At 46.9% G+C, this 11,429-nt stretch overlaps 1 protein-coding gene across 1 annotated transcript; it reads left to right on the top strand.

Moving 5' to 3' along the window:
* The first annotated feature begins 452 nt into the window (after positions 1 to 452).
* Positions 453 to 8,152, top strand: LOC130388698 (serine/arginine repetitive matrix protein 1). Its single transcript, XM_056598206.1, has 10 exons — positions 453 to 574; positions 2,025 to 2,061; positions 2,148 to 2,218; positions 2,988 to 3,045; positions 3,379 to 3,557; positions 4,100 to 4,256; positions 4,682 to 4,828; positions 5,896 to 6,051; positions 7,097 to 7,253; positions 7,791 to 8,152. The coding sequence occupies exons 1-10, from the start codon at positions 453 to 455 to the stop codon at positions 8,150 to 8,152; spliced, it is 1,446 nt and encodes a 481-aa protein (XP_056454181.1).
* The last annotated feature ends 3,277 nt before the right edge of the window (positions 8,153 to 11,429 follow it).

The following is an 11,429-nucleotide window of genomic DNA, read 5'->3' as shown; positions in this document are numbered from 1 at the left end:
GGGGTGATTGATGCTCCAGCTCTGGGGAAGAAGCTGTCAGTGTTTCCCACAGAAATTTTGGGGGGGGGGGGTATGGAGCGATTGTTGACGGGGGGGGTATGGAGCGATTGTTGACGGGGGGGGGGGGGGGTTGGAACGATTTTTTTTTTTGGGCTCTAGGGTGCCCCCTAGTAGTGGCCCGGGGCCCCAGGCAATTGCCTGGTATGCCTAATGGGATACAGCGGACGAACTTCGTCTGAGCAAAAAAAAAAAAACATGTGCACGCAGAGACTATGGCGGCCGAAATTAGACTATGGCGGGGCGCCATAGTCTCGTCAATGTGTGGGAAACACTGGCTGTTCTGCAGCCTATTGCCTCTGGCTTTGATGACTATATCTCTTTCCTGATGGCATGGGGACAAACAGACTGTGACCTGGGTTGGGTCCTTCCTGGTGTTGCTGCCATTCTTGTAGATGGCTACCAAACACAGTGTGTCCAAGTTTGGGAGCACAGTTCCCTCAAACCTCTGTGTCTTAACCTCCTTCGGTTATCGGCAGGGCAGCTTGACCCAGAGGATACTATTCACGGTGCTTCTGTAAAAGTTACTGAGAGGAGAGTTTGGCCAGTTTAAGTTCCTGCACTCCATTATGCTTTTAATGCCTTTCCAAATGCTACAGGGGTCGTTCTCAAAGTGCCCCTCAATGCACTGCTTGTATCTGCCCTGGGCTCCTCTCAGTTCCTTCTTCATTTTTTCCACACAGTCTGACGTCCGTCCTGAAGGTAGCCACTTGTACCCTGAGCAGAGAGTGGACAGTTTCTGTCCAACCGTGGATTTGGTTTGGGAACACCTTGATTTGGTTTTGGTGGTCATTACTTTCTCGGTATAGAAGACTATTCAGGCCAAGACAGATGAGGTGTTTTCATCTGAATCTAAATTCTTGTGCAAACCCTTCACAGTCTGTGTCTTCAAAACAGTCCTGCAGCAGTGAGTTGTCTTCCGCTCTCCGGACTAGGACAGTTTTAACAGCTGGACTTGTTCTAAAGATGAGGGGTTGCACTTCCAGTGAGATGTGGTCTGATAAACCAAGTTGATGGCTTTGTCTTCGCCAAGGAGGTTTTGTAAACTTGGGAAATAAACATTTTTGTGGAGTTGGGCCGGTTAGACTTCAGTTCTGCGATTAAAGAATCCTGCAACAGCCACAGTTCCCTCTGGGTGTACATTCAGCTCTTTATTTACGGCGCAATGCATTTCCTTGGCGTTTTCATGTGGTGATATGTAAACAGCTTTTGTAAACATGTCAATATCAACTCTCTTGCCAAGCACTCTTTCTAAGGGGAGCAAGATGTAGCTGTAAGCCGGTCGTTATTAACATTTATGCACACTCTTCCACCTTAACTCTCACCAGAGGCTGCGATCCTGTCCTCTCACTGAACAGAGTTGCATGAAGTACAACGTGGTGGATGGAATGTATCATTCCATCCGCCACGTTGACGACTGAGTCGGTGAGAAAGTGACTCGTCAGGGCTGTTTGGTGTGGGTTAGCCTGCAGCCTTCCTCATAGGCCGGCTCTCTCGCCCTGCCTTTGCTTTGTCTTGGCCTCCGTCACCACTCATGAGGATTCTGCTGGGCTCAACAGGCTGCAGGATCTCAAGGGGAACAGAGTTCAGGCCTCCAATATTTAGGAGATTGGCTCGTTCGGAGTGCAAACGGGGCTGGAGTGCTTGAACTCGAGAACTTGACACGCACACGCACTATAACTGAAACACTGCATTTCAACTGGGAGCACCAAGCAGCAAATCATGTCCCCAAGAATCTAAATCGAATCGAACGGTGAGAAACCGAATGATTTACACCCCTAACACGCACCCACACGCTCGCACACACCCACACACACACATTGTGAGAAAAACTGCCATACAACATATTCAGTGAATAACCTGTCAATCTCAGGTTTGAGGGAGAAAATAACCCAGATTTCTCACTCAATCATCAACCTCCTCAGCTTCTGCCTCCACAGCAAAGGGATCTTGCTTCTGTTTTTCAGGTCGAACTTTGAGAGGAGCTGGTTGCCCTCCGGTCAGGTAAGTGCTGTCATGTGCGGTGAAGACGGCATTAACCTGGGTTGATTAGTGTTGTAGGACTGTAAGGTTATTGTGTTCTGCTGCAGAAAAACGCAGGGAAAGCTGCAGACTTCAACAAGTCCTACTGCAACCCCATGAAGCATTCTACAGGGAGCAGGTAAGGTGGTGAATAGATGTTTTTGGGCTTCCTTCACAGTGCGAAGCCTAAGTCGTCCTCTGGATCTATTGCTCTGGTCCGACGTTTTTGTTTTGGCTGTTCACATTATGTTTTAAATGTGGCCAATGTCAGATTCCAGTGTGAACTACTTCCCTCTCCAAACTGACCCACATGCACAAAAGAACAATAAGTCACAGAGTGATTCTTGCCATCGAAGAATTGTGACAAATGTCGGTCTACAGCCACGTAAATGTTGAATGAATTCTAATATGATGCAGAGAATCTGACCTATGTCTGATTTAGGTCCAAATTTAAAGGTGGTTCAGATTAAATGGGATACAAAGTGCTGTTCACACTGTTCTGATAAATCGGATCAAAGGCACATCTAGGCAAAACATTTTGCAAGCACTTTTGCTTGCAGTGTGAATGAGGCCTTAATGTCTTAACAATCATAACAATGTTTTTAAATGCATTCCGGCTAATCTCATGTTGTCTTCTTGAACAGAGGCGACATTTTTTCATTCAGGGACGATGGATCAACACATATTGGGGTGAATAGCTCTTAAACTTTCCAAACTGTTGGTTAGAATAAAAACTCCCTCATGGTCTAATGGTTGTTTGTTTAAATAGGGCAAACCGGGCGAATCTGCATTGGAGAGCAGGTGAGAGCTAGCCAAACAAGGAATCAGTGATAATCAATACAAAATAATCAGTCAATAATCTGTAACCGCACAATTGTGTCTCTCCAACGCCGCCCTTTCGTTTTCAGCAGTAGCATGCTTTCCCCTCGCTCCCTCTCCAGTAAGAAAGCACCGCCAGAACCTAAGGTAAACCATGAGTTAACTTGACAGAACCTGCTATTCCACTACTATACTTCTTACAGGATTACCATGTCTGTCATGTCTCTCAGAGCTATCAGAAGGACTGTATTTTTCCTTAAATATGTATTTACCGACTATCTATTACATTCTTGATAAAAACTCAATTGTATATATTCGTATACCATATTTTAAAATGTAGTTTTGTTTTTTATCAATTGGCCCCCGGACACATTGGGAAAGCTTTGGTTTAGTCTTTGGAAGTCATTGTTCCTGGTGAAGGACCCACCTTCCTGCGTCCTCTTCCACGAGCCTTCCCCCCCTGTCCCCTGTACTCTGCAGGGGAAGCGCTACGTCACGAAGCACCTGTTCAGCGACACGGACACCGACCGCACCAGGACCGGTACCGACGTCAGCTGGCTGAGGGAGTCCAGCCGCAAGCCCAAGCCCAAAGTCACCGACTACACCCGGAAGGCCCCGGCCAAGACTGTCGTTCAGGCCCCCGACACCACCTGTAGGCAGTCCCCTGAATGCACCGTGTCTCTATAGGCACATTATATACATGTAGATGTTCATGTTTATATGTATATGTTTATGTGATTAACCTTTATTTAGACACGGCTAAATCGAGTCCCCTAGCTCTTTTATGTACAAAACACTGCGCACTCGCTCCACTGAACATACAGTGTCTACACAGTGATATAGTGATACATTATCTATATATTATATGTGGAACTCTATACATAGACTCTTATAATGTGGCCCTGTGTAAAATAAAATACAAATATCAGAAAATGACATTATGATATCTTACTCCTTTAAAGAGTTGGAGTGCCTTGTGTACACTGAATCAAATCTGATGTTTTATTTACAGATGAATCCCCAGATTTACCCCTTCCATCGGCCCAAAAGGACAACGTCAGACCACTTCAGGTAAGTCGGTTATTATTGTACTTTTTCTAGATTACTTTCAATTGTTTATTGTGCTGGCAGTCTCAGCTGCACTGCCCCGGTCGGCCACACGGTGTCACTGTTGTTTCATTAGAAGAGGCCTCTGGTGAAGGCGGCACGGGAGCGGCCAGAGAGGCAGGCCGCTGTCCCAAGCAGCGCCGGCAGCAGGCAGGAGGCCCCAGAGAGCCGCGGCCACTCAGGCCAAGAGCTACAGGGACCCAGACAGCGATGACAGCCATTCTGGGGTGGACCAGCCTCCCGCTGCCAAGGCAAGGCGTCTACAGCCACCCCGTTATACACTTGCAAGGATCAATCGCATTGACACTGAAGTTTTCACATTTAGCTTCATCCAGGGCCTTACAAGGGAAGCTGTGATCAATCAAAGCATGCAATTAACATTCGATTTGCTGCAAAAAAGTACTGGACAACCATTTCCCCTCCCCCGCCCCCACACACTCTTATTAAAAATGAATATTCACACATGAATGAAGACCTCAGAACGAATCTGTCCAGTACACAAGATCATCTTGCCAGGCTTTCTATTCATATCCCCTTCTGAAAGGAGAAGCTGGGCCTGAGATGAATAGCGTGGCATCCGTTTATTATCCAGATAACTCTGTGAGATGCTGCGTCGTGTTCCATGTCCTATCTCATGTTTCCTCTGTCCCCCCGCTCCCCACCCACCACCCGGCAGAAGCACCCATCTGTTGAGCAGCCGACAAAGAGAGAGCAGGCGACTGAGAAAACGAGAACAAGCCTACCTTACAAACGGACTAATCAGAAGATAGAGCGCAATGGTCGTGACAGCCTCACAGACAAAGAGCTCCCTGCACCCTCCAAGGTAAAAGCCCCCCTCTCTCCCTTAGAACACTCCCTATTGGACATGTAGTCTGAGTGTGTTTAGCGGTGAAATGAAACAATACAGCAGCTGAACACCGGTACGTTGGAGGCCCAAAGGATACAGCGCAAATACAATTATCTAATACCAAAAAAAGGATTTTACATGCAACTATATTAGTGTCTTTAGTCCTTTGCTGTTGTATACGGATAATGGTTGAGAGCTGTCTAAAATGTAGCACTTGAAACACTTGAATTAATTAATTGAATCAATGGGTTAATTGATTTTATGCACGGTACTCAAATGATTCTTGCACTTTTTGGGTTGTATCTGCATCATTGAATGCACTTATTGCCAGTTGCTTTTGACAAAAGCCTCAGTTAAATAAATGTACCGTATTTTCCGGACTATACGTCGCTCCCGAGTATAAGTCGCATCAGTCAAAAAATGCTCCATGACGAGGAAAAAAACATATCGCGCATGTATAAGTCGCATTTATTTTTAAACATTTAAACAAGAACGTTTAGTCTGGAGAGACTGAATAAAATTGCAATAGCAATATAGGTGTGTCGGTCCCTCGTAGTTCTGAGAGTATACCGAATTCAGTGACACCGGGATTCCACCGGACGCGTATGCGCCGCGGTCCTAAACCTGAGCGCACGATCGGGAGGTGGAAGTCCAGCGGAGGGCTCCAGTTTTCGCCGGCCAAGTCATGCGCTGTGATATGTGTGAAAGCTATGTTGCACAAAATTGCAGCTAAGGCTGGGGTAGCTTTGGTTGAACCGGAGGACATTGAGGACGATGACGACGAGAATTTAATTTATTCGGTGGTGCAGTAGGCTTGCAGCGTTCAGTTGTAGGCCTAATGAATGACGGTGCCATCTTGCGGCCGAGGATTATGTACGCACAATTTTGGCATATAAGTCGCTTCGAAATATAAGTCGCAGGGCAAGCCAAACTACAAAAAAACCGCGACTTATAGTCCGGAAAATACGGTAAGTTATGTACAAAAGTGAAAATGTGGCAAAAGTATTTATTTCATTTTAACTTCTCATTCATTTTCGTGGCAGAAATGCACCACAGGCAGGCGAGTCCAGAGTGAGGAGACCTACCCCATCAAACCTCCTGAAGCCAAGCAGCCCTCCAGCGCCTTCCCCAAACAGCCCCCCAAGACCAACCAGGGGCCCCACGTCCAGTCGGAGGTGGACCAGTCCCCCGGTCCCCAGGTGGGGGCCCCAGCCTTCACCTTACACATGAACCACTGCTCTGTGGGGGTTGATTCACGATCATCTACTGTTCACTATCTAGTCATCCGGCAGAGGCTTTGATCCCAAGGGCCTTAAAGGTTGTATCAGCGATTCCAGGCCGAAACATGAATGATCACATTCTTCTGATCTTTCATCACGATCCGCTAGATCTAGCCTATGCTCCAAGATCGTACACAGAATCAAATGGTACTAGCAACCACTCAAAACCAAAATAAAGTATTCCAACCAATCGCCGACAAGGGGTGGGTGTTGTGGGGTTTTGCGCTGCGTTCATGATCGTTTTTACTGGATGCACGAAACACGGAAGGGAGGGGCGAGCGGGCTCTGTTTGTTTGGGATCTCGCTTCAAACACCAACAGAAGTGACGTCACCCAACATCGCCGATGCATCATTTAAGTGTCTACACTTTAGAAACCCTTGACTGCATCCTGAATGCATCCTGTAAACATCGGGATAAGAACCCAGAACCCTTTGTCTCGGGCGTCTAAAGGTGCGTTCACACGTAACGCGAAGGGGCGACAAGATCCCATACAAAGTGAACTTGGAGACAGGAATCGAGAAAAGAGAATAAATGTCGCGCCACACTTTCGCCCTGCGCAGGCGAGCACGTTCACGATGATTAGTAGTGCGACAAATTCGCTCGAGTTGAAATATTTCAACTTTGCTGCAACATCCGCGTGATGATAGCCAATCAGCGTTCAGCAGCGTGGCCACTGAGTGACATGTGTAACGTAACAGCCAATCAACGTTCAACCGGCCAACTGTACCCTGCAGTGCAGTCCGGGGTGAACCGCAGCAAATTCGCCTGACAAAACTTGCACAGCGACAGTTTAGGATTTGTCGCACGACAAAACTTGGGCGACGACGCAAAGGGGCCTGACCACCCAAATTGACCCTTCCGGATTTTTCTATGCAAACCTAAATAATCTAGAAGGTTGGCTGTTGACTGTTGAGCTGATGTTCAGTATCTTCAATTAAAATCCAACACTCTGCCTGTGTCCAGAAACAGGCGGGGAAGAGAGCCTTCCAGGGAGCGGGGGAGACGAAGAGAGGAGGACCGGGGCTGCGTCCCAACGAGCAGATTAGTGTCCAGAAGGCCTCGTGGACCACCCGCCTGGCCTCCCGCTCGCCCTGCCTTCCTCCCGTGGAGAAGATGAGATGTAAGAGTCCCAGGGACACGCTGCGTGTGTCCTGACGTCGGTGACCGTCACTTGATCTGATTGATATCCGCCGCCGTCCAACCATCTGTCGGAGCGGCTCTTCTGGTGGTTTGGCCGGTGTCACAGGGTCTGCGGAGATCACACGGACCCCCTTCATGCCAACAGTTCAGACTTGATCGTCACAGTCCGCTTACGTGTGCCACATGCCATAACGACACAGTTTTTTAAATATATATTATAGATGTGAAGTGCTTTTCAAAAGACGGGGATGACTGCTGCATCAGCAGCCAGACTGACCTCCTTACTGCCCTATGAGGCCACATGCTGACACTGTTTTTAAGCTGCTTCATGTGCCACATGCCACAATAACCCGGTTTGGTAAAGTATAACATAAAGTAAACGCTGTTGCATGGACTGACCTTGGACCGCTCGGGCAACACCCTGTGAGGGGGGGGGGGCGAGTCCTCGATGTAGGCTCGCCGCTGGAGCCCAGCTGTCTCAACATCTGTCTGCTTGTTCTGTCCATCCCCCTCACAGCTGCAACGACCATGACCCCAGCCCCGGCCATCTCCCCCCTCAGCCCCTTGGGGTCCCCGCGCCCCACCTTCCCCGACGGCCTACACCCCCGCGGCCGGGGGGCCCCCAAACCGCCACGCCCCGTCGCCACCGGCAACGGCGTCAGCAAGGGGGCCGTCCTCCCCCCCGGCGGGCCGAGGAAGAGGGGCTCGGCCCCGGCTCTTCCTCTGCGCTTCCTGCCGCCGCACCCCCCCGTTGAGACCCCCGTAGGTCGCCCGGCCGCACAGCGGGCCCCCAGGAGAGGCGGTGTGAGCGAGGTAGGAGCCCGCTGGTCTGGGGGGGGTCTCTCCCCCGGCCCCTCGGCTGGGGGCCGTTCGTTGTGAGTCTGGATGTTATATAAGTCGGGGATAATGTATTCAACGCCGGTCATTATCATGAAAACAAGCCCAGACAGGGACTGAAGGGGCTTATTCTCCTGATAATGACCGGCGACGTTCCATACATTATCCCGCTTATCACACGGCTACATGCCACAACGAAAAAATTACTTCACACACACTGTGTCTTCTTACAATTACCATTCGTAGTGTCAGCAGGGAAATCGGCAGAGAAATAGACCCTGAAGACGTTGACGTTGCTTAGCAACCTAATACGCTGGGGTTGATAAGTTACCGGACTACTTGCGGGGTGATACGAAAGACGTGAATCAGAGGCAAAAGTCAACTTTCCTTGACAGCGGTCATTATATGCTTAGCAACGGTCAATTATCAAAAAAAAGTATTCACCTCCGTAAGTCCAGAAGGCCCATGCAAGTGAACAGAACATTCCAGAGCATTGAGAAGAGCTGTGTACTAATATAGTATAATATATATATACACGACACATTAACGGGTTGTAGAACGTTAAGTCCCGTTACTTGACCATTACTTACTACTGACTCATTGCGCAGTAATGCAGTGAGCGAGCAGGAGACTTCAGGATTGAAAGAAGGGAATAACAGGCTGTGGAACTGTGTGAGGCGAGCTGACTGACTCAGTGGAGCCCTGCTGTGTGGGGGCGTGAGTGCAAACCTGGGAGTGGCAGTAGTAAGATGAGACATGCATAAACAAACAGAGCGCTACGGGCTGGCCAGACTTTTTATTTGTAGAATATATATCAGTTATAGGACATGGTTTTATTGATGACATTATTGAAATGAACACCTCTGACTTTTACTGGGTTCTTCCAGACAAGGACGCAGGCTGGTGGTGTCCTAAGCCCGTTAGCAGACAATGATACATGAGGGCAGTGCACCATGTTCCCATGCACCACATCTCTCCTAAGCTGTGTTCGAAATCGTTCCCTATCACGGCTATAGTGCACTCTATAGGGTGCTCGCCATTTTGTAGTGGCGTTCGAATTCTCAGTGGTTAATTTCATGCACTGTGGACTTAAAATACCCAAAATTTGAGTGTACAGACGATGTAGCCTACATGTTACTCCCGTATACCACAATGCAATGCGGTCGTGTTTTTCCGGAGGAGAAGAAGCTGAATAACCGCGAAAACTAATACATTTAATGATGGAGTCTCCGGTTTTCGTTTAGAAACGTCAACAATTTATTTGGGATTTAACATAGAATATGTAACATTCAAAATTAGTCACACAAATACCCGGCGCATTTACTGACACATGACATTTAGAAAATGTCCAGCGTAGTGTCCGAACTCTCGTTTGTTCGTTCCCTATATAGTGCACTATATCATGAACACTAGGGTTGCCGCGGTATAAACAAACACTGCGAAGCCCAATCCCTACGTGAGCTCCCCGCGCTACGGCCATCCGGAGGCGCACAGAGCTTTTGGCCGTGATATATGATATATAAAATTATATTATCCTATTATATATAGAACGTTATAAGACGCAGAGAATTGGCGCGCTGCCAGCCGCTGTCACCGAGTGTGAGGAGGGTTGACGGAGAAGATGGCGGTTGACCTATAGTTTCAAAGTTAATACCGTTTATACCGGTAATACCGGCGTTGACACGAGCGTATTACTCGGTGTGAAAATGTCCACACCGCGGCAACCCTTATGAACACTATATAGCAGTGGTTCTAACCCTAATGAACACTATATAGCAGTGGTTCTAACCCTAATGAACACTATATAGCAGTGGTTCTAACCCTAATGAACACTATATAGCAGTGGTTCTAACCCTAATGAACACTATATAGCAGTGGTTCTAACCCTAATGAACACTATATAGCAGTGGTTCTAACCCTAATGAACACTATATAGCAGTGGTTCTAACCCTAATGAACACTATATAGCAGTGGTTCTAACCCTAATGAACACTATATAGCAGTGGTTCTAACCCTTATGAACACTATATAGCAGTGGTTCTAACCCTAATGAACACTATATAGCAGTGGTTCTAACCCTAATGAACACTATATAGCAGTGGTTCTAACCCTAATGAACACTATATAGCAGTGGTTCTAACCCTAATGAACACTATATAGCAGTGGTTCTAACCCTAATGAACACTATATAGCAGTGGTTCTAACCCTAATGAACACTATATAGCAGTGGTTCTAACCCTAATGAACACTATATAGCAGTGGTTTCTAACCCTAATGAACACTATATAGCAGTGGTTCTAACCCTAATGAACACTATATAGCAGTGGTTCTAACCCTAATGAACACTATATAGCAGTGGTTCTAACCCTAATGAACACTATATAGCAGTGGTTCTAACCCTAATGAACACTATATAGCAGTGGTTCTAACCCTAATGAACATTATATAGCAGTGGTTCTAACCCTAATGAACACTATATAGCAGTGGTTCTAACCCTAATGAACACTATATAGCAGTGGTTCTAACCCTAATGACACTATATAGCAGTGGTTCTAACCCTAATGAACACTATATAGCAGTGGTTCTAACCCTAATGAACACTATATAGCAGTGGTTCTAACCCTAATGAACACTATATAGCAGTGGTTCTAACCCTAATGAACACTATATAGCAGTGGTTCTAACCCTAATGAACACTATATAGCAGTGGTTCTAACCCTAATGAACACTATATAGCAGTGGTTCTAACCCTAATGAACACTATATAGCAGTGGTTCTAACCCTAATGAACACTATATAGCAGTGGTTCTAACCCTAATGAACACTATATAGCAGTGGTTCTAACCCTAATGAACACTATATAGCAGTGGTTCTAACCCTAATGAACACTATATAGCAGTGGTTCTAACCCTAATGAACACTATATAGCAGTGGTTCTAACCCTAATGAACACTATATAGCAGTGGTTCTAACCCTAATGAACACTATATAGCAGTGGTTCTAACCCTAATGAACACTATATAGCAGTGGTTCTAACCCTAATGAACACTATATAGCAGTGGTTCTAACCCTAATGAACACTATATAGCAGTGGTTCTAACCCTAATGAACACTATATAGCAGTGGTTCTAACCCTAATGAACACTATATAGCAGTGGTTCTAACCCTAATGAACACTATAGCAGTGGTTCTCAACCCTGACCTTACCCTGATCCTCACACTTGTGTTATATTGCTTAAAGTTGTCAGTTCATCGTTTTTCATTGATTTTGCGTTGGTCTTTAATAGCAATGAATGCCCTCTGAGTCTGTTTTGGTGCA

The sequence above is a fragment of the Gadus chalcogrammus genome, chromosome 1 (genome assembly GCF_026213295.1).
Source record: "Gadus chalcogrammus isolate NIFS_2021 chromosome 1, NIFS_Gcha_1.0, whole genome shotgun sequence".
Classification (NCBI taxonomy): Eukaryota; Metazoa; Chordata; class Actinopteri; order Gadiformes; family Gadidae; genus Gadus; species Gadus chalcogrammus.
This window is presented reverse-complemented; position numbering and strand designations above follow the sequence as displayed.